Source organism: Phaethon lepturus, unplaced genomic scaffold (assembly GCF_000687285.1).
Source record: "Phaethon lepturus isolate BGI_N335 unplaced genomic scaffold, ASM68728v1 scaffold8269, whole genome shotgun sequence".
NCBI classification, from domain to species: domain Eukaryota; kingdom Metazoa; phylum Chordata; class Aves; order Phaethontiformes; family Phaethontidae; genus Phaethon; species Phaethon lepturus.
In genome coordinates this window covers 4,595-26,625 of record NW_010561188.1, presented here as the reverse complement: position 1 = coordinate 26,625, position 22,031 = coordinate 4,595, and the positions used below count along the sequence as shown (strand labels likewise).

Below are 22,031 nucleotides of genomic sequence, written 5' to 3'. Positions count from 1 at the left end.
GCAATGATGGGACACTGGAACAAAAGCCACAATACTCATTACATTGGTAGTGCTGATATACCAGGTAGAGTCAGATAAACTATAAAATATTCCCTCTAAACTTTGACTTGCTAAATTCTAACCTATTCTGGGAAGGGACTATATTTTTCACTGTATTTCACAGTCACTATCCAAAATAGCTTTCAATTTTGATCTGAGGTTCTAGGTAATTTGTAGCAAATAAAGTAGTCAGAACTATCCTATTGCAGGCATATGAAAAAATGAAATGTTTTTTCTTATATTTATGCTGTCCCAATCCCTTTGACCAAGAATTAGTCTCTACTTTTTCTTTGATCAAGTTCCTTGACTACTTGATCAAAGGATTCATCAGAATACGGAGCCACTCAAAATTAATTAATAACTGACAAAACACACTAAACAACATGATGTACTTGTTATATACCCATAAGAAAATATAAATTAAACTTTGCATTTGGTGAGTCATTACAATAGAAGTAAGCATGATTGTCACAAAGGAAATTACTTGAAGAATCACATAATGAAGTGTGATATTTTCAGGAAGGAGTAAGAAATCATCAGAAATATAGACAGGGCTAGTGTCATGGCAAGGGAACTAGAAATAGGGGCTACTGTCCTTTAGCCATATATGTAGCAGATCAGGGAGCCCTGATGTTTCTGGGATGGGACACTTGGAATTCCTGCACAGTAGCGTCAGCAGCCGAAGCACTTTCCCCGCCACGTTTATAGCAGACATGGCCTACCCTTTTGCCCTGATGTCCATGGACTATGGGAAAACTTCTGAGTTCCCTCTCCTTCTCATACTCTTCCCGATGTTCATCAGGTCTGTTTACCCCACAACATAATTCAGACTATAAGAAAGGCATTTATTTTATGCTTACTCATGTCTAAGTCATACAGAATCAAGTCTCTAGAACTCAAAGTCATGGAATAGACAAAAGATGCTTCGCTTTGGAGAAAAAAAAGGGGGGGGAAGGGGGAGAAAGTCTGCCCTGCGATCTGAAAAGCTTAGTTCTGAGAGTCTGCAGATTGTTTTTCTTCACATTTGTTCAACATTCACCTTCCATGACAATACCATTGCCTAGCACATCAATTGGCTTAAAACTATCCTACAGTTTTCAAACCTCCCCAAAATACAAAAGTATTGTCAATACCTGTTATATTTAATGGGTTTATGGTTAGCAGGTTCCCAGCGGTTTGATCCCACCACAGAATAGTCAATGTAGTAGCCATATAAATCCTCTTCATGTTTTGGTTTATCCCATTGAACTACAACTGATGTTTTTGTATTCCTTGTGGCAACTACCCGACCAGGTGCAGATGGGACAACTAAGAAAAAGAGAGAAAATGTATACTATTATGAAATACATAAAGATAAAATTAATCTGAGGTAGATGCAACACTGTATACACTTGATTTTCATTTGGAAAGTTACTCATCCTTCTACATCCATCCCTCTAGATTTAGAGAGCTAGAACTGGAACCAGTATTCCAGGACCAACCTCAGGAGCACCAAGGAGAAGTGGATAAAGCTTCCTTCCACATGTTGACTACAGTTCTCCCAATGTAGCATAGTACGTAGTTCACTTTACATGCAATGAAAGTTCACTGTTGGTTTATATTGATCTAAAAACCTTGGATATGCATAAATAGAACCAGAAACATCAAGAACTAAATAGAAAAAAAAATATCTTAGTAAGGGCCAACACACAGTCTGTAGACTATATCTGAGCTTTCATAATGTAAAGAACTAAGGCAGTGTCTCAGCCTTCCATAATAGGTTGAGGCATCCAGCACTTGCCTGTTAAAGGCATTTTAGTTTCCTCAGATTTATACATTGCAGAGGTCTACAAAGCAGCATGAAACAAAATAAAGACGGTCTTTTTTTTAATTTAGTCTTTCAATCTCAAAATAAAAAATAATACTTACACACTATTGTACTTTATGCAGTAAGTCTCTAAGATCAAATGAGTTCAGTTTGAAGTAAAGGACACACATTTAGGATTTTATGTGTGTCTACAAGCACATGTTCTTAAGCTGTCATTATAGTCAAAGAGCAAAGGCTCAGTTCAGTTACCCAAACAAATTCATTTAGGGCCTTTTTAGAGCATCTGAGACTTCTTCATGGAGCAGACAGATATGACTCAAGAGATACTGAATACCACACCCCTCTGAAATGGCAAACTGAAAGCACTTGAAAAGGTACTAGATGTCTGTTTGGACAATTAAACTGAGCTTCTGATCAGTGATTGGTAGAGTCCTGAAAACGATTCACCTCACCCTAATGTAGACACGCCATAGCTGGGTGCCATGGAGCAACTTATGGCAACATCAGCCAACTTATCCTCCAGGCTTCATTTGCCACAGTGAGAGCAGAAACATCTAGAGCACCTGCTGTAGATGCCTACATGGAAACACCTACATTTAGCTGTTAATCTCAAGCTAAATGCTCTTTTACCACTCAGTTCAACTCTATAATATTAAGTGTCATTTTGGATGGTCTAGGATATTCCATCCATCTTCTAGTTTCTGCTCAAGAGAGAAAGATACCCATAATTCCCATGTAATAATTGCCATCCCCATGAAGTTGTCTCAGCTACTCTCAGGAACGTCAAATGGTGCTATGTGCAGGCAAATAAAAGGAGCCATGTGTGTCTGATGTATTTTAGCTCAGGTGGCAAAATCCATCTCTGAAAATACTCCTGTGGTTTCTCTTTAAAATAGCATCTTCTGATTTCAGCTATAGCTGTATTTATTCAGAATGTCTGTGTTAACCCCTAAGCGATAGCTTATTTTCTGTACGAAGTGAAATAAATACAGTATTTTTCTTCCCTACCTTGGGGAATGTTGAACGGTTTAAATAATTTAAATGCATTAATGAGACATAAAATGAAGAATACATAAAAGCAAAAGATGTTTTTATTTCATCATGTATAGTTACAGATCGAGCTAAAGGTGATGGATTATATTTTTTTAAAATTATGGTAAACATTAAGAAGGCTATATCTATCAACATTTAGTGAACTATGGTATATCACATACTGTAAATATTTCTTATATTTCTACCAAGTGTACTAGTATGATATGTGACAGCTGTCAATACATGGGGGTGTTACATGTGACCTCTGCAAAACTGCAAGAGCAAACCAAATATTTGAGCAGCAAGATGAATAACCGCTCCCTACGTTTTCACTTGTGTTTTTGAATGTGGTCCCAAGATAAACACTTCATTTTCATTTGAAAAGTTACCACTTAGTATGTAGATGTATCTTCCCTTATCCCTGAAATCTACTCCTCTGCATGCCATGGGAATTCTGCACCAGCAGTAATTTGCAACTTAGAATGCTAAGAAAGAAACAAAAGGCTACCTTATCTATCTGAAACTGCAGGGAATTAGGTAGTATATAATTACCTGAGCAAGACAATATAATTATCTAAGTTAGCGATTAACCTGTATTATCCTATTTTTTGACAAGTGACATTAATAGAGCACTGTGAAGAATGAATAACTAAAATTATTTTAACTTTTTAACAATTATTGTTCTCAGCAAGGAGACTTGTGATCATATGGGAAAATTTTGGAATGTTTCTAAAATTTAGCATCTTGGTCTTTTTGAAATCCTTCACAGTACTGAACACAAGTAGATTTGATTACTATTGTTGTAATTATACTAATCTAATCATAATGAGAGTTGCCTATTTCCATTTTGTAAAATATCAATCTTATTTAATATTAATGCCTTACAATTAATGCCTTACCAACAGTATCTTGTGGTTGAATAGGTTGCGTGATTTCTGATGGATCACTGATGCCATGCTTGTTTGCTGACAAGACTCGGAAAACATATGATTTTCCTTCTGCAAGGTCAAACACTGCATAGCGAGGAGATTTTACTGCAACCTGTGCATTGACTCTTTGCCAGCTTCCACTGCCAACCATGGACTACAAAAACAAAAACAAACAAACAAAAAAGCTGTGAATCACTTCTGTGAACTGTCAAAAAATGAACATATTGCTGTATTGCATCCTGTCATGAATTTATTTAAGAACTATAAGAGGAGGATCACTCTCAGATGCCTTGTTTTAACATATGCAGATTCTCATAGCTCATGTACTCCATTACTTTGCAAACAGGTCTCACTGTCTCCCCACCTGGCTAGACTTCAATATCTGCACACTTGTACATACAGCTAGCCTTCAGTTAAGGCCAAGACTGTCAACTGTGATTGGATCCAAAAGAATTATTCTCATGTCCTGCAAAACTCACTTGAACACCCAGAGGTTCGGAATAAAGCAAGTAAATCCTAATCCAGATTCTGCAGAAGGGTGGGGGGAGGGATGTTACTTTATGTCATGGCTTTATCTTTATGTATTCTGTTGAGTAAGGTCATGTCCCTGAAAGTATTCATCAATGAAATAATTACTTCTGAATACTCTCAGGGCAGCAGCTGAGCTAATCATGACCACAACTTCACATTGAAGAGAGCCAGCAAACCAGCACTCTGAGAGAAGTTTGCCGTCCATTAGGTTCCCCAGCTAAGCTGTTGTCTCAAAACAAAAATTAGTTATAGAACCTTTCAGCAATTTTAGTAAAACCCAAGCGCCCAATAAAGAGCTTAAATAAAATTTCCTTCAAGCACAGAAAGGTGCATACAAATTAAACATTTATAAAATTTTAGAAGAGAGAGTCTGGGAACAAACCTGATAGACTGTGAACTTCTTAGAGGAGGAACAGTGTTTCATGGGTGCTTGGAAATTACCCTGTATATAATAAGGCCTACTACAGATAAATAATAAAAAAGTAAACAGCTGGAGCCCATATATCAAAATCTTTTTCATAGATACAGTACTCACCTAGTGTTCTCACTAGAAAATAGAAATATAACATCCATTTTGTTCATAATAAAAAGATGGAAAATATGAGATAAACATTATCTTGCCATCTATTTTACTTTCTGGCATGAAAATCATTAATTGTTTCATTTAATTTTCACAGAAGAAAGAATCAACGTCACATTTTATTTTGTAGTTTGATTTGATTTATCTGTTAAATAATGATTTTAAGGGAACATTGCTATACAGCACAGAGAACTCGTTTCTATTTCATGTTTCTTGAAGCCTTCAAAAGTACATTTTTATTCTTCAGGACTGAGTCTTTTTTATTTGAAATAAATTAATTATAAATTGTGCTTTTCTAAATTAACAACTGACTGTGGAAAGCAAAAAACAAACATTCACCTATGAGCTGACTGAGCTATTCACATAAGTTATTTAGATGCAAAAAGATTTCAGATTCAGGTATTAATTAGTATAATGAACCTTTTTTTCTAATAATAGTTTTTTAGTCCTCATTCTCACTTTCCCTCAATAAGTTTGGCATTTAATTAAGACTTGTTTGTTCATCATTGTCATTGCTCTATACTGTTTCTGGAGTTATATAAAGCTATTTCAGTAAAACAAGCAGATACATGCATTTTCCAATTCATGAAATTCAACTAACCAGGTGTAGGTGTCCACTCAGTGGAAATCATCTGAGCTTTTTATCTGGGGTATTTCTGCATATTCTGGAAACAACAAGGTATTTTCACGCCAAGAGCTGGTTCAAAATCCTTTCACTATGCTTGAAATTTATAGATAAGAGCATATGTATGCAACTGGGAATAAGTACAAGGAAGATATGCTATTTTATTACCTAGAAAGAAAGCTAGATACCTATTTCTATGGAAATTTTCATTACTTTTTTTGAATGTGAAATGCAGAGTGGGAGAAATCATGGACATGCATGCTGGAAAATTTAACTAGGGGCTGGACTACTCTTTACACCTATTGGTTCAACATCCAGCAGGTAATGGATGACGAAGAATGTAGAGATGGGCTATAAAGGTCTTTTGAAATGGAGACTTTGATGTGACTGGGAAAGAAATGACAAAATGGAGGCTGCAAAATGAGGAGTGATGTGAACGAAATAATTGGCTGGGAAATGAACTTTGGAGGAATGTGCTGAACAGATGTGAGAAGAAAAAAAATTGCACGATAAGGGCCTGAGAAAAGGCTGTCACAGTATTCAAGATGCAAATTCAATGTGTGGCAGTTTTATGGACAGTTTTAGTGTTTGTGGATCATTAAGAGGAGGCACATGCTGGAGACATAATTCATAAAAGCTAAGTATAGCTTGGCATGTAAGAGTTTTAGAGGTCAGGTCTAAGGCCAAATTTACCTACTGGGGAAACTTTGTAGCAAGGAGGAAAGATTATGACCTCTGGCTGTAATCCAACATACTTAATTTAGAAACCTGGCTCTGGGACAGCTGTATCTAAATCTTAGTAGCTTAGATGGGAGAAGAACAAACCTCTCCTACTGTGATCACTGAAGTCCCCTGTCAAGTCAAAGGGGGGAGGAAGGCAGCCGTGAAGACTACTAGGGAGCAGTGAACCTGAGACAGGCATCTGCCTCTCCGCTGACCTTAGAGGGAACAAATTGGAAATACCAGGGAATAGCAGAGGGTGCTGCAAGCCTGCAAAAAGGCAAGTGAGGATCAAACTATGAGTCACTACTTAGTCCTTGCTCTACCACAGGACTACCAGAAACTTCCCTTTAATACGGGCAGACTGCAAATTTCTAGTCTTGCCTGTAGGAATGCAAAATCTTAGGATGTTTCGTTTCCATTAAACCTCTACCTTACACATGTAGTTTGTTCTCATTTTAGACATCAGTAAGTAAATAGCACGGGGGCATCCTTTTCCCCAGACCTTGAATTTCAATGGTCATTAAATCATGTAATAAGGCATTTGATTGTCCATGCTGCTTTAACATCCCATTACCAAATCCTGTGAGACCACAGAAAGTGTTAGTTTTATTGTTCATTCTGAAGTTCTAAAGTCGAGTTGAATGTAATTGCACACAGCAATGAAACCCCTTACACCCGAACGCCGCTGTACAGTACAGCACCTTCTCAATGAAATACGTCAGTGGCTCCCTGCCACGGGGAACAGGTGGATCCCAGCTGAGTACAACATATGTTTTGCTGATTTCTGAAGCATGTACATTGGTGGGAGGGCCTGGAATCTGAATATCGCCTGGAAGAGTAATAAGCGTAGTGAGTGTTAAACAGCAGATTAACCCCTGGGTCAGCGCTCATGCTACAGCTCATCTTTCTGACCTCCCACCCTGCAGTGCAGTGCTCAGCTATCGGGGGCTACGATATCACCTGTGCAGTTCTCCTGCTCACTTCAATTAAATTTTGAGAAACAAAGCACCACTATTAAAAGCTAGTTATTTACTTTTTCAACAAAACTTAAATATGCCCCCTGAAAACCTTTGCGTTTGTCACACTTTTTCTTTGATCACATTTGAATTACTTCTATCTGCTGGGCAGAATGCCTTGGAAAAAACCTACTCACTATATGCAAACAAGAGATATTTTTTGATCAAAGACAGAAGTCTAAAGAATTATTACAGGAACTTAGACTAGAAAAAGATATCTGGAAAGGAAGTACACTAAGAAGAAAAGCAGCTTAAAACAAAGTGGAAAGCAGAAAAAGAAGCAGAAACTATTAACGATGCATCTTGTAATGTGATGGTATTACCAGCTTTATAGTCTAAAGCACTTAAAAAACGTGGATCAGAGACGTAAAAATATGTCACCAGCCCTCTGGTGACTCCACCACTTGGTGTGGCCTGATCAACGCTCTCTCCCCGCTCACTCTGCAGGGCTACCAGGAACATGAGGCAGGACCTGCGTACTCTGGGCCAGGCCGGAGGAATTCAGCGTGACTCTTTTTGGCCACACTCATCCACTGTGGTGTAAGAAGGCAGTTCCACTCTCTGAGGAGTTACGGTGGTGTAAAACAGCACTAGACAGGAGAAGTTCGGACCTGTGAAGTATTGTTTCAAGCATAGCTACACAGCCCTGAAGAAGCTCCCTCTTCGTAATAGGTCAAAAATAGCAACTCAGCAGATACCTACAAATATTTTATTTTTATGGTTTGCAATAGAAAAAGCAAAAATTTTGTGCTTTTAAGGTACATTTTGCCACTTCTCAGGCTAGCAAGGAGCATATATCCTCTAAATGCTCAGACTTTGACATTAAAAAAGAGACAAATGTTTCAATAATAATCCCTAAATCATGGTAGTTATGTTTTAATAGTTTATAAACTTCTGTAGAAACAACCAGGCTCAAAATGTACACTGAAGTTATTTCATTGTACACATTTCCCAAACAAAACCAGACTTTTTTTAAAGCAAACTGACATATCCAAAAAAAATGTATTTTCTCAGTTGTTTTCCATATTTCATTTCCTACAAATACACTTTTTCTCTTTAAGAAAGGCACAGTAATCAGCTGAGTTTGAGAAAATTGCCAACATACAGTCAAAAATATTACAATAATCCTTCACAGCATAATGCATAAAGTCAAAAGGTTTCCAATAGGTTTCACATAACTAAATGTCAACAGCTATGGATGTCATCTATCTGGAGTTCTGTAAGGACTTTGACATGGTCCCCTGCAACATCCTTCTCTCTCAGTGGAGAAATATGGATTTGATGGATGGACTGTTGAGTGGATGAGGAATTGGTTGGATGGTCTCATGCAGAGGGTAGAGGTCAATGGCTCAATGTCCAGATGGAGATCAGTGACGAGTAGTGTCCTTCAGGGGTCCGTATTGGCACCAATATTCTTTAAAATCTTTGTTGGGAACATGGACAGTGGCATTGAGAGCACCCTCAGCTGGTTTGCAGATGACACCAAGCTGAGTGTTGTGGTTGAAATGCCTGAGGGACAGGATGCCATCCAGAGGGACCTAGACAAGCTCGAGAAGTGGACCTATGTGAATCCCATGTCAAAGAAGGCCAAGTGCAGGGTCCTGCACCTGGGTCAAGGCATCCCCCAGTATCGGTACAGGCTGAGGAATGAAGGGATTGAGAGCAGCCCTGCCGAGAAGGACTTGGGGGTACTGGTGGATCAAAAGCTGGATGTGAGCCAGAAATGTGCACTTGCAGCCCAGAAGACCAACTGTATCCCAGGCTGCATCCAAAGCAGCGTGGCCAGCAGGTCGAGGGAGGGGATTCTGCCCCTCTACTCCGCTCTGATGAGACCCCACCTGGAGTCCTGCGTCCAGCTCTGGAGTCCTCAGCACAGGAAAGACATGGACCTGTTGGAGAGGGTCCAGAGGAGGCCACAAAAATGATCAGAGGGATGGAACACTTCTCCTACAAAGGAAGGCTGAGAGAGTTGGGGTTGTTCAGCCTGGAGAAGACTCCACGAAGACCTTATTGCAGCCTTCCAGTACTTAAAGGAGACTTTCTGAGAAAGATGGGGACAAACTTTTTAGCAGGGCCTGTAGTGAGGGGACAAAGGTTAATGGTTTTAAACTAAAAGAGGGTAGATTTAGACTAGGTCTAAGGAAGAAATTTTTCACAGTGAGGGTAGTGCAACACTGGCCCAGGTTGCCCAGCGAGGTGGTAGATGCCCCATCCCTGGAAATATTCCAGGTCAGGTTGGACGGGGCTCTGAGCAGCCTGATCTAGTTAAAGATGTCCCTGGTCATTGCAGGCGGGTTGGACTAGACGACCTTTAAATGTCCCTTTCAACCCAACTATTCAATGATTCTATGCTTTTATGTTTTGTTACATCCTTGAAAAACCCCAAAGCTGACATAATTTGTAATGAATACCCTAACATGAGGGGACAGCCTGCTCTCCCAGAATGCAAGGTCATCCAGGACTAAAAAGGAAATCCATTTGTGATCTATGAGATCACATTTTCAGAAACTGTTTCTAATCTTGCAGATGAAAACAATGATGTATTTAAACAATGGTATTTGGATATTCATACGCATTTATTAAACACAGACATTCATGTAACAGAAATCCAAATATCATTATTCATGCCTACACCAGAGAGGCCATTTAATGCCTTGGATCATTCTCAGGTAATTCTGAGAGCAGGAGTATGTTCTGTGAAGCCAAACAAGTAAGACAAATGTATTTAATCCTATAATGTGATTCTGATCCTGCAATACCCGTATCAATTAATTTAGGGTACCATTGTGAAAATAGAGAAACTTCATCTGTTCTGCCCATGCACTGGGGAAAACATTTAATGTCTGATTCTCCTTCTAACGACACTTGTTCTCAGGTGGTTTCTCTTTTACTATGTTATTATTGGAGTTACAGCTTTATAACCTTTGTGGAAGAGAGTAGACAGACTTTTTTTTTACTACTGAGCCATTATAGTTAACATTTTTGACAGTTCAAGTGAAAAGATCATTATCCAAGCCTAAAAAAAAATCACCACATATAGAAACAAACAAAGACAGAAAAAGGCTTTATGTCAAAAGTTGACAGTGATCTCTTCAGGTGTGCTGAGGAAAAACAATATTTAGTGTATAACCTTAACCTTAAGAACATCCTCTCTATTCAAATAGATATATTAATTAAAGAATTGGGATGGATTGTGTAAGTTTTTATGAAAATGGAAGTAACTTGCTCAGTCATCAAATTCAGTCTAAAAAAGCTATAGTTAGCTCCGAGGATAGGAGAAAGGGAAATGTGGGAATTCAAATGCAGTGTTCAGCTTTTTAAACACAGCTTAACACTAGCTAAAACAAAAAGATGAGGAGATGCTGTCAGCACAAAATGGAAGTCGTGTTGCTGAGACCGTGATGTTCTCTGTCCTTTTAGACCTCACCTTTCACTTTTGTCCTCTCAGCCTTGCAAGCCAGAATATCTGTCTTTTATTATTACTATTACTATTACTAAGAGTTTACTTAGGTGTATTTCTTTTCAAGCTATGTTTCTAATTATAATGTTAAATCCCTGGAATATAAACAGATGGACTGAAATCATAGAAATGCTACATACCTTCAAGGTCATCCTTACTGATCACAATCTTTCGCCCTTCATCCACGTGAATAGCTGTTAATCAAAATATTCAATTAGTTTCTTGAATCAGTTTAATATATTTACAAATTTTGCAAATTGTTGTTCATCATTTGTTCAAAACCCATATAGATCTATTTCTATAACTAGATGGAGTCAGCTCGAGGTCGTATACTGGTTCATTCTCTTTCATAGGAAAACAGAGCGTGATAAGACACTATTATTTAAAGATGTGTTAAAAAACAAGAATCATAGTCACAATAGATGGATTCAATTCTGTGGCAGATTAGTAAACAATTGTATCATGAATTCGACTTTTGTTATAGGAAATAATCATAAAGCTAGTGGAAATACATCATATTAAACTCAGATTTTACAAGCAACACTGAGGCAGTGCTCTGCAGTCTTCATAATGAGTTTAATTCCCCTCTGAGTAAAAGAAGCACACAAAACGGAAGGTGGGCAAGTACATGATATAGGGAACCTGCACAGGAGTTTAGGACAAGGCTAAATCAATAAAACTACTCCCCAGAGCAAGCCAGCTTACTCGATTCATGGAGAAGCTCTCATAAGGTTTCTTTGCAGTCTGCAGCAACCTTGAGCACAAGACTAGCTTTCAGAAAGAGCTTGTTCATTAGATTGGCTTTTTCCATCTGCCAGAAAAGTCACAATATCACAGACCTCCCCAACCTGTAGCATGGAGCCTTTGTGCCAGTACTGGCGCTTCACTGAGAAGAAAAGGTGTGGATAAATACAACTGCCTGTGGGCCAGTGAATTCATATGACAATTTTTATTTTTTCTTTAACTAAACTAGACACACTCAATAGATTTTTCAAAAGTTACTACCAGGAAACATAGAAGTTCATGGGATCTGAGAGCCCATCTCCCAGTGCAAATTATAGAAGCTTCCAGGACACATTAGCTCTTTTGAAAACATTGGTCCTTGTGATAATGAGTGTCTATATTTAAAGCTAAGCAAAGTCAGCCATAATTAAGATGGAGTCCCAGGTCTTGCTAAATTGTCTGTATGGACCTTGCCATTCCAACTACATCCCCCACCTTGAAATTAGTAAGATATTCAAAGGAAGAAATAAACTCTGCTCCTTAGGTTAACTAAACAAAGATAATCTGAAAAAAAAAAAAGATCAAATATTCAACTTCTGTTTCAGCCTGGCGTAACCTACTTTGTGTTCTCTCCAGGTCAACAGGGTCAAGAGCTGCAACTGGTTCAGAGACTCGAGAAGGCCTGCTAATGCCAGCACTGTTCACTGCTCTCACACGGAATATGTAAGACCGTCCCTCGTAAAGACCAGTCACGGGATACTTGCAGATTTTTACAGGAGCATCATTGCACTGGACCCAGTTTTCCAAACCTACTTCACATCTTGGAATAAGAGAAGACAGCATTTATCAGTATCATCTCACAATAAATATACTCCATCCTACACACACCAAGTCAGAATCACAGAATTCATCCTCACTAAGTTGATACACCTCCATACACCTCCTTAATGAAAGTCACACAGTTTATGCACTCTCCTCTGATCAATTAACCAATTCCCACCTTGCTCATACTTATTCATAATGCAATTGCAAAGGTCATTTTTCTTGCAAGGTTTCTGGACTTTTCAACTCTGTCTGCTTCTCTTCCATTTGGTTCTCTTCCTTGTCATTTAAAGAACAAGTTATTCACTTTTACTTTTAACATGCACCTCCACAGAACATGCTGAAATTACAACATTCATTTAATGCATCTAAAATGCAACATTGATCTTTTCCATCTCTTTGTCATTTTTTTAAGCAAGCATCTTTGTGCTTTTCCCTCCACCAATGATTGGGCCACAGAGTGTAGGAGTCATCAATGAAGCAGAGTCATGTCATCATACCGGCTCCTTTGTGTACACATCTGTTTTGTGTCCTACTACCATAAACTTTAGTGGAGAAGACTGCCTTTTGCCCTGACAATACCAGGAAAAATAGAGTCATGATCAAGGGCTCCTTGGTGCTGCATTAATCCAAGCAAAATGTCAAAAGGCACAGCTGACTAGATTATGCACAAAATAGATGAAATACTCTCATGATCTACGCACTGCACACATTGGATATAAAGGGGAAAGTCCCCAGGGCTTCAAGTCAATCTCCTCATACTGACTGCCATTCATAACCCAACATTTTCCAGCAATTCCCAGACAGTTGTCTCTGAACTAGACCAAATTATGGGGTAGCAAATAGCAATGAGCTGCAAATGTTGTTTTTAAGTGTAGAGCAGGATACGCTATGAAATCATTTCAGCAATGTTTTTGCAGACTGTCAGTTTCAGACACTGAGGATCAGATGCTCTGCTCTGGCTACAAGGGGCAAGCATGCCCCTTTTCCCTTTTGGTGGAAAAGACATGCAAGATAGCACTTGGATCCCCTGATCCTGAGCTGCCTGGACTGAGCTGAAACCCCAGCAAAGTGCAAAGCAGATTGGATGAGAGAGGGGACTGCCGTTCTGATTTAAACTCCTAGGAACCCATGCCTTGAGCTCCTGCTGTACCACAGTTAAGGCAGAAATATAAAGACAATGTAATAAAATTATTTCTAGATTTCAGCTTTTGCAGTATACAGATTAACGATACTAAATCTAATTCAAGACGCCCATGGATTCTGGCTTCTATAAATTAAATATTGCCAGGGCTCATTCTCTGGTTTGGCTACATCCATACTATTGAACATTTTTAGTGTCTGATAAAGTGTGGTTCCCTGCAAATGATTACTGGGAATGGCCCCTGGCCCTTGCTAATTCACAGGCTCTGCCTGGGATTGCCTGGGAAGGTACTAGATCATCTGGGCTAAAAGTCTGCCAGGGAGCAATCTGGTAATTTAACACAGTAAGCAACTGAGTTCCAGTGCCTAGGGCGTGTAAATATATATCTAAAGAACCCACATATTGAAGGATATAGCAGTATTTTTTTTTCTTCAGTATATACATGTTTCAGGCAACGAACAAAATTAAATAAATCCCAATGTTTACATACTTGTCAACAAAATATCCTATGACTGGGCTCTCACTGGTTGTGTTTGGTGGTTTCCAGGTAACAATAACATAGTCTCTGTTAGCATCATGGCATTTAACATCCATCGGTGCCCCTGGTGCTCCCGCGATCAATGCATCAGCATCTGGACCACAAATAAAAATAAAGCATTTTTTACTCTGACTCCTCTGAAATCTACCACAAAGACAAAAGAGAAGATTTCCAGTTCACTGTGCGATTTGTTTATATGAATGGAAGTCCAAAGATATCACTACACTCTAATTCATTGCACTAATTAATCAGGCCCATAATGTCTATATCTCCACATATTTTTGAGGGCAGAAAAGCAGCTTAGGCATCTCCCATTACTTTTCATGAGAATTAAAAGGCCAACTACCCCATGTGTTTTTGATGTTCTTTACCACTGAAAGTTAGAGCTAAGTGGGTTACAGATCAGACAGACCAAGGTACTCAGTAAAGAACATGTAGCTGAGCAAAATAAATCTCTTGAGGAATAAAAAATTTGCAAACTCCTGGTACGTTTCTAAGGCTATTTTTTATTTAAAGTCTTACAATACCAACAGGCATAAGCAATCAATGTTCCACCATTAAGACACCCTTCTGTGGCTTCATTTTGAGTGGTGTTGACTGATGTGGACCTACAACTCCTAATGAAGTCTCCTAACAGGTAAAGTTCTCTCCCATCAAAGAAAGGTTTCTATAACACAAAAATATCCTGCATAGAGTCTAAATTTATAGTTTAATTGCAATCAGTTGTGAAGTGGGTGGTGCTCAGTATCAGATCACAGTCTACATGAAAAAAGGCGAGAAGAAGGTCAACAGAGGACACTAGAGACTCCAGAGGACATAGCTCAAGTCCAGGGTCCTGTGCATGCAAAAGGATCAGACATAGTATAAAATGGACAATAAAGGTACCTAAAATTGACCCACCGCTATAGCAAAAACTTTTAATAAAGTTATTATACATTAGTAGTCCTTTTTCACCTGAGTACTTTCTTTCTTAAAAGGTAATTGGGAAATAGAAAGCTTTAGCAAATTGTTTCCAATGAGATCAGGGTGGCAGAGTGGCTTGTTCAGGACATCACAAGCTGATGAAACCCTTGGACAAGTCCTCTGAGGAAGATGGATCTCAACCTTCTGAAAAAACATCCATGTCCCTCCGCCCCACACAAACTGCCTGGCCGACACTTCTGCAAGACACAAATGTTCTAATACATTTCCAAGAAGAACAAGGCTTAAAATTAATACAGCTTCAGTAGGCCTGCTCAAGTTTGCCACCACCAAGGATGTTGTCCAAGGTATTTGGGAGAGTGAAAGAACTGCTCAGCTAGAGATATTTTCATCTTTCAATGAAAAAATAAAAAAGTGAAAACTAAGTTATGCTCACAGGTGCATGTGGAAGCTCATTCACACTTCACTGAGAGCTGTGCATGCAAATGTGAGGGAAAATTCTGACCTTTATTCTATTTTAATACGTTTACCTCCTTTTATCTATGTCCCCTGTGAAAACTGTATTTCTTTAGTGAGCTAGCTTGTGCTTTCTCCTGTGCCTCTTCCTAAGGCCAGGCACAGGATGTGAGAATGCCCAACAAGGCTCATTCCCTGTTGGCAGTCTCTAGGACTAAAGACATCGCAGTGAGAATAGGTAGTACGCAAAGATGTTTATTGCCTACCGGGAAAAGAGATGGCAAAGACAGAAACAAGTTATTTCTTCACAAGAATGAGTTCTCTGCTTCTTCAGGAAAGAAAATGTCCTCAAGAGTATGCTCCTCTTGAAGCTCTCCATTCATGCAAGGTGAATTCATGACTTTTTTCTAGCACAGACTACTATATAAATCACATGACTATGAAATACCACAAGGTTGGTTTTCTTTTGTACTTCAGTCATTACATGGGATTGCTTAATAAAACTAATCTTTCCACTGCTTTTTAATTTCTCCCCAAGAAACAGATTCGAAGTTTACCTCTGACAAACAGGTATGCACTGTATTCGCTCACTCCGCCTTTTGTAACCATGCGGAGGGTGTATAAACCTTCATCATCTTTGTTCAGATGGGTAAAGGATAGAGCTGCCTGGCCTTCTCCAAAATACAGCTTCGTCCACTTGGAGTCCGTTATCAGCACATCTGGAAGAGAAGACCCATCAGACACATTATTATGCCGGCCAGAACAACCGACGTCCTAGTGCCACTCTGTGCTAATCAGGGGCATAACTAACCTTTATGCCAGCTTTATTCAGACTGATGGTGCTTTGGTGCTATGAAAAACTCTACAGAGAGTAAGCTGCACCTCTCTAAACTTATTTCATCAGTGGATTTTAGAGAATATGAGGTCTCAGGTTACCCTATGCAGTGCCAACAACAGAATTTCCATCACTATAACATTTAATACACCGACAGAGAAAAATATTATCCACATTTTGAAAAAATTACACAAAAACCTGCTATACTCTGTAATGAATGCAGGGTGGAACTTTGTTTCATTTTTAATAAGTTTTGCTACCTGTTCAGGTCAAATGTCAGATTACTAATTTTCTTCCTCCAAGTTTAAAGACCAGATTTCAGTTTAATCTGAAGACTGCTATAAATATACACTAATGTTAAATCTTCAAGGCATGTCTGTTGAGCAGTGAATAAAAAAAATTTGAATTTTTTCATCTCTCACAGGTGAGAGGTGGTAACCCATGATTAATGCAAATTAATCTGATTGCCTAGCGAAACCAGAGCAAAAGAATGAGCAGGATATTTATGCTAGCCAAGGGACTTTCTCTTATCACCCTTTTTAATAATTGATTAGATTATTTTTGATTTTTAACTCCCTAAGACCTATTGCATACTAATTTATTGTAACCAGTGCAGCAGAAGTGTATTTAAAGGAGCTGAATATCTATAAATGTTTATTATATTATTACTTAAATACCCTTTGGAGCAGACACTCAAACAATTGCAAAGGAATCAGTTTTCCCACCTACCAGTTGAATAGCATAAGAAAGTATAAAAAAAAAGACACACATTCAGATAATAAAGCATCTAGAAGATGCTACTAAAATTACAACAGTAAATTACATAATCACCTAAGCATTCAGTTGTTTTCTGAGAAACGTACAAAGTAAATTCAGTCACGTTCCTTCCCATGAGATCCTTAATCATGAGATCCTTACCTAGAAAATCTGCATGTCCCCTTGCTGTCATGCATGTCACAATGTACTGAGTCTTTGTGTAAAGAGTCATGAAGTACTTTAAATCAGAAAATGTCTTCACCTAGAAACTTTAACGAATGCATGCGTTCTGTGGAAAATCCTGAATTAAAAAAAAAGCTGAGTGACCAGCACCTCTGAAAAGCAGGTCACTTTAGACTCCAAGCTTGAGTGGAATGATACACACTCTAGCTTGAATATATAGAAACTGTAGGTAAGCCTGTATTCTCTGTTGAGGCCAGAATCATCCATTTCCACCTTTCATGTGTACCTGAGACCAGAAACTGTGGAAGCAGTCATGTTTGGTAAGAGCAGAAAAACTTCCCTCTTTCACACAAGGCCCACCAGATCCCCTAAGAAATCAGGAGCTCTCTTTTTCAATGCTCTCGGCATGGATGCCTTTCTAGACAAGCCAAGAGGAGTAAATTTTGGAGGCCACAAACATATTCAGAAGTTCTAATACATCAAGTATTCATGCACCTGCCATCACAATAATATTACAATTTCAGTGTCTCACTACTGCACTCAAACTCTCAGCCTATTCACGTGTTGTGCTCCGTCACTTCTCCCAGAACTTACCAAAGAACAAACTTGCGGGAGACTAACCCTCAGACACAGCGCGACTCAAGCCGCACATGCTGTTTTCAGTACATGAGATATCTTTCCTAAAATATTACTCTGTTGAAAATTCAGATGAGGAGTGGAGAATTACTATATACTGAAGTTTCTTTTATTATGTATTTTGAACCCTGAAATTTCAGCTAAATTCTGCACTCCATGATTTTTCCCTCTGAATTCAATTATTCCATTATTTTATTCTAGATTGCAGTATAAATGGCTGTAGAATGCTGGTTCATACAGCTTTGTAATGTTTATATTACATTAGAGATCCATAACAGAAAGTTCCTATTACCAGCTGAACTCATACCCAGATTACATAAACATTCCTGAAGTATCACTTTGATTTAGTTTTTTCAGTATCTTAAATTATTTTGTGTGCCATGAATTATAGACATCATATTAATGTTTGTCAAATCCCAAAACACTTTAGAGGATTTGATTCTGTTGATTTATATGCCCTTAGGAGTCTAGTAGACATCCTCAGTAAGGTTCACTCACGTGAAGTTTATTAATGCTGGATAAACACATATTTCTCTTGTGTATAATTATTAGAAGTAAATTATATGTATCCATCTCAGGGCTCTAGTTGTTATTATCTTTGTTAACACAAACTGAAAAATTTTAAGAAAAATACAGTTTGTCTTAATGTAAGAGTAGAATTAAGTATTGCCTCTCAAAAACACCCAGGATGTCTAAAGCACATGATGTCGAACAAATTATTCATTTTCTCATTGTTTACATTTACGCATTTCCTCCAGCTCTCAAGAGACTCAACACAGGGAACTGTAGCACACAGCAAAGGTTCATAGTGTATTAATCCCTTCTGTGTTTGGGAACAAGTTCTGCTAGTGGATGCACCTGTACACCTCTTGGAAATATTGGGGTCCATCTATGTGCAATGAAGGACAAATCTAAGTTTCTTTGTATCACCTTATTTCCCATAACAGAAGTAGGTTAATGGAATGAAGGCTTCTCTGACTAAGTAGCAAAAACTTATTGGCTTCAAAGAGACCAAGTTTTCATCTCAGGTTTTCACAGGGCAGGTAAACTTGAGTCAAATGAGTGAGAAAACAAAGAACGTAATAGTGTTACATATCAAGAGGGAATTATCTTGGTAGCATGAAGGGTTAAACTGAAAGGGCCATAAGCTTTTGTTCACCTATCCACAGCACAAGAACAATTCATGTTGGATAAAAAGTGAACAATATGGGGCAGTTAAAAATTAACAGTTCCTTATGGCTGCAGTTCCAACTCAAAATTTCAGAGGTTTGGCACCTCAAGAAACTGGGCCCAGTAGGAGACAAAGTAAAGGTACCATTGAAACTGATGGCTTACCTCAGAGTGATGCGAGCGATTATTTATAGTGATTACAAATCCCTGTACCCTTCAGTGGGACAGGATCTAGATTCAGGGATGAGCCTTAGATTTTAGGTTATTCACCAAACAAAAAATCTACTTTTGTTTTGCTAGCATCTAATAGTCCCATCACAGTGAAGTATTTTAGTGATAGACAAATAGGAACGGAATAGTAAGCAGAAGTCCATTCCCTGAAGGATCGGATGAGAATCTACGTAAAACTGTGATGTACATGATATTCTTGACTGACTTATTAATATTACTGTCACTTCTTACTTTATACACCATATTTTGTCAGCTATGGAAGTTTCTACCATCTTGTCTGGGACCAGTCTGAACATCAGTCTTGGGAGTCCATCATTCTCAAATGTGGTCCCTTTGGGGAAAGGTCTCACCATTCACAAGTGAGGTGAAACCAAGGCTTTCCTTAAATTCTCAGGCAGAATGTTTACTTTAGAATCCTACAGAGCTTGTAGTTGGTGAAAAGTGGTGAGCTAAATATCTTGGTGAGCTAAATATCTGCAACAGCCTGCTATCTGTTAAACTTTAAACTTAGTTTTTTGTTACAAGACCATTTTTTTTTGCAGTGAACAAACAGTACTCATGCAGGGTTTGTGTACCATCCCCCAGACTGTACCGTATGCTTCAGTGATTATTTTTTTTTCAGTACTTCCAGTTAAGACTGATTCACTCGGCATAGCATAGTTTTTCACTGACAAAAGAGGCAAGGAAAGCAACCTACCAATGTGGTACTTAGATGGCAGAGCAAAGGCATGTGTTTCAGGCCTCATTCCTATAAGTATTTCTGAACTATAAATTAAATTGATTTTAATATAAAATTCACAATAAATACTGCAGCAAAATGGAAGTGGAGGCCCACACCTCAGTGTTTCAAAACCTAATTTATTACCCTGTGAGTACCCTTCAGCTCAGTGGTCACAGCATTCAGTTATAAATCATGCTCAAATCTAGGAAGTGAGTCTGGATCTCCACCTAGTCAGTAGATGTTCTAACTACTGCGTTATTAGATAATATGAGATTACCTCCTGTTGCTGTAAATGTGTGTTCAAGAAAAGGTTGACCAAGTCACTTAATTGAAAGAGAATGCGGGTCTATAAATTCTAAATAGGGGTATTTATTTGCCCTATTCCAAATTTAATTCTGAGAATCTCATGTTCTAAACCTGATCTGTGTCCTCAGTGTTTCCTCCAGCATTTTCCAGGTAGCTTCTATTCAGTGTACTCACTTACCATCTCTGTACCACTCAGCACGAGGTCGTAGTCTTTTCAGGTCTGGGGTGATCAACATAGAACACTTCAGGGTCAGTGTTTCACCTTCAGTTCCAAAAGTGACTCCAAACTTCTCCAGAAACTGGACATCAATGTGGGTGAAGCAAACGTCATATGACAGGGGCACTATGCGTGAGAAAATGAAAACGTTCTTGAGTATAAGTGAATTGTACTTGGCACAAACAGATCACTGTCCGACCTCAACCGAAGGTGGAGCGCTCTGTTATACTCTGTGCTGATCTAGAAATGCAACTGGGAAAGCAAAAGCATCTGGGCAGCTCATATGGTAAACGAATGCTTAGAAAGCACAGCCAGAAGAACCAAGTTGTATCCAATTTTCTCATCTGTAAAACATTACTCTGATCAGAGTACATAAACTATCTGAGCAAGAAGAAAAAAAATGCTTACAGTGGAAGGGCATTATCTGAGCTGGGTGAGGCTCTTCATCCCCTCTGAACCCTATAAATAAACAGACAATAAACATTCAATGATGTGAGCATGATATTTATGTCCTGTTTTAATCATGAAGCAGCACTTACTTCGCACGATCACGGCACAATTAGTTGATGCCTGCCCATGGACATTTGTTGCCACTGCTGAATAGGTAGCAGAATCATCAAAATCGGCTCTGAAAAGGGGAAGGAGGAAAACAGATGACTCTTTACACAAATACAAATCTCTTAGTGATTGATATTACAAACCAAGATATGTTAACCCTGAGGAAAATGTATAAAGCTCTTGGCTAGTGTCACACGGTGCAAGGTGTTGATGAAAGACAATCAGAAAGCTGGTACTGGTTTTTATTGCAGTTTTATCTCAGCTTGGTGTGCAAACTGCATTAATTTGAGCAAACTGGAAATGACCTTTAGAGAATGATCAAAAGGAGATAGCTGGAGGATGGCAGTCTGGGTACCCCCTTTCTGTATGTAACCTCCTTTCTTAATCCGTCTTGCCCTTCTGCCACATATTTTAAGAAATAGTCACAGAAGAAAAGTACATGTGATACTTGCAGAAATTCCTCCTTCTATGGCTATTACTGGCAGGCAGATATCGGCATTTTTTGCCTCTCTCATATCTCTCAGGCAGTCCAGATGAAATTATACAAACCCAGGGATACTGACTGAAATTGTTTATGGGCATAAATGTTTTTGCTTGATATATATTTTTAGTGAGAAAATATATTTATTATCCAAGGACAAAATAATGAAAAATAAAGCAAAAAATAGTTACTTCATGTAAAGTAGGTCCCAGTGATGGATTGTCTCACTTACTACATCCTTCCTTGAAGAAGATGTTACATTAGTGGTTATATGACCGATGTTAAGATATAGGTACAAACTTTGATGCTCTAGATCTTTTCTTATTTAAAATGGGGTGAGTCAGGAAAAGAACTATTGACATACAACTGAAGCAAAGGAAAGGAAACTAAACTTTGTGCAAATATACATTTTTGGTGCAATTACTCAAATTTACAGTTGAAATAAATAAACTTATTTGCTTTGTTTCTAATAAATGTGACTACTGACTAGAAAAAGGTAAAAGTATTTTTTTATTTTGCTGAAAGAACTTAGTCTGGATGAAGAAACAATTTTGGAAAAGGTAGAATATTTCATTTTTACATTTCAGAATA

General features: G+C 38.4%; 1 protein-coding gene across 1 annotated transcript in view; it reads right to left on the bottom strand.

Moving 5' to 3' along the window:
• Positions 1-21,474, bottom strand: part of MYOM2 (myomesin 2) — a gene marked incomplete at its 3' end in the record, with an annotated part of 62,367 nt that extends 40,893 nt beyond the window's left edge. Inside the window, exons 1-11 of the mRNA XM_010293913.1 lie at positions 21,408-21,474; positions 20,941-21,060; positions 20,810-20,860; positions 20,363-20,527; positions 15,904-16,065; positions 13,922-14,063; positions 12,086-12,285; positions 10,883-10,936; positions 6,968-7,095; positions 3,778-3,961; positions 1,173-1,347 (exon numbers count right to left, since the gene is read on the bottom strand). Coding sequence (XP_010292215.1) covers positions 1,173-1,347; positions 3,778-3,961; positions 6,968-7,095; positions 10,883-10,936; positions 12,086-12,285; positions 13,922-14,063; positions 15,904-16,065; positions 20,363-20,527; positions 20,810-20,860; positions 20,941-21,060; positions 21,408-21,474 — 1,448 coding nt within the window. The remainder of the gene's footprint in view (positions 1-1,172; positions 1,348-3,777; positions 3,962-6,967; positions 7,096-10,882; positions 10,937-12,085; positions 12,286-13,921; positions 14,064-15,903; positions 16,066-20,362; positions 20,528-20,809; positions 20,861-20,940; positions 21,061-21,407) is intronic.
• Positions 21,475-22,031: the final 557 nt, after the last annotated feature.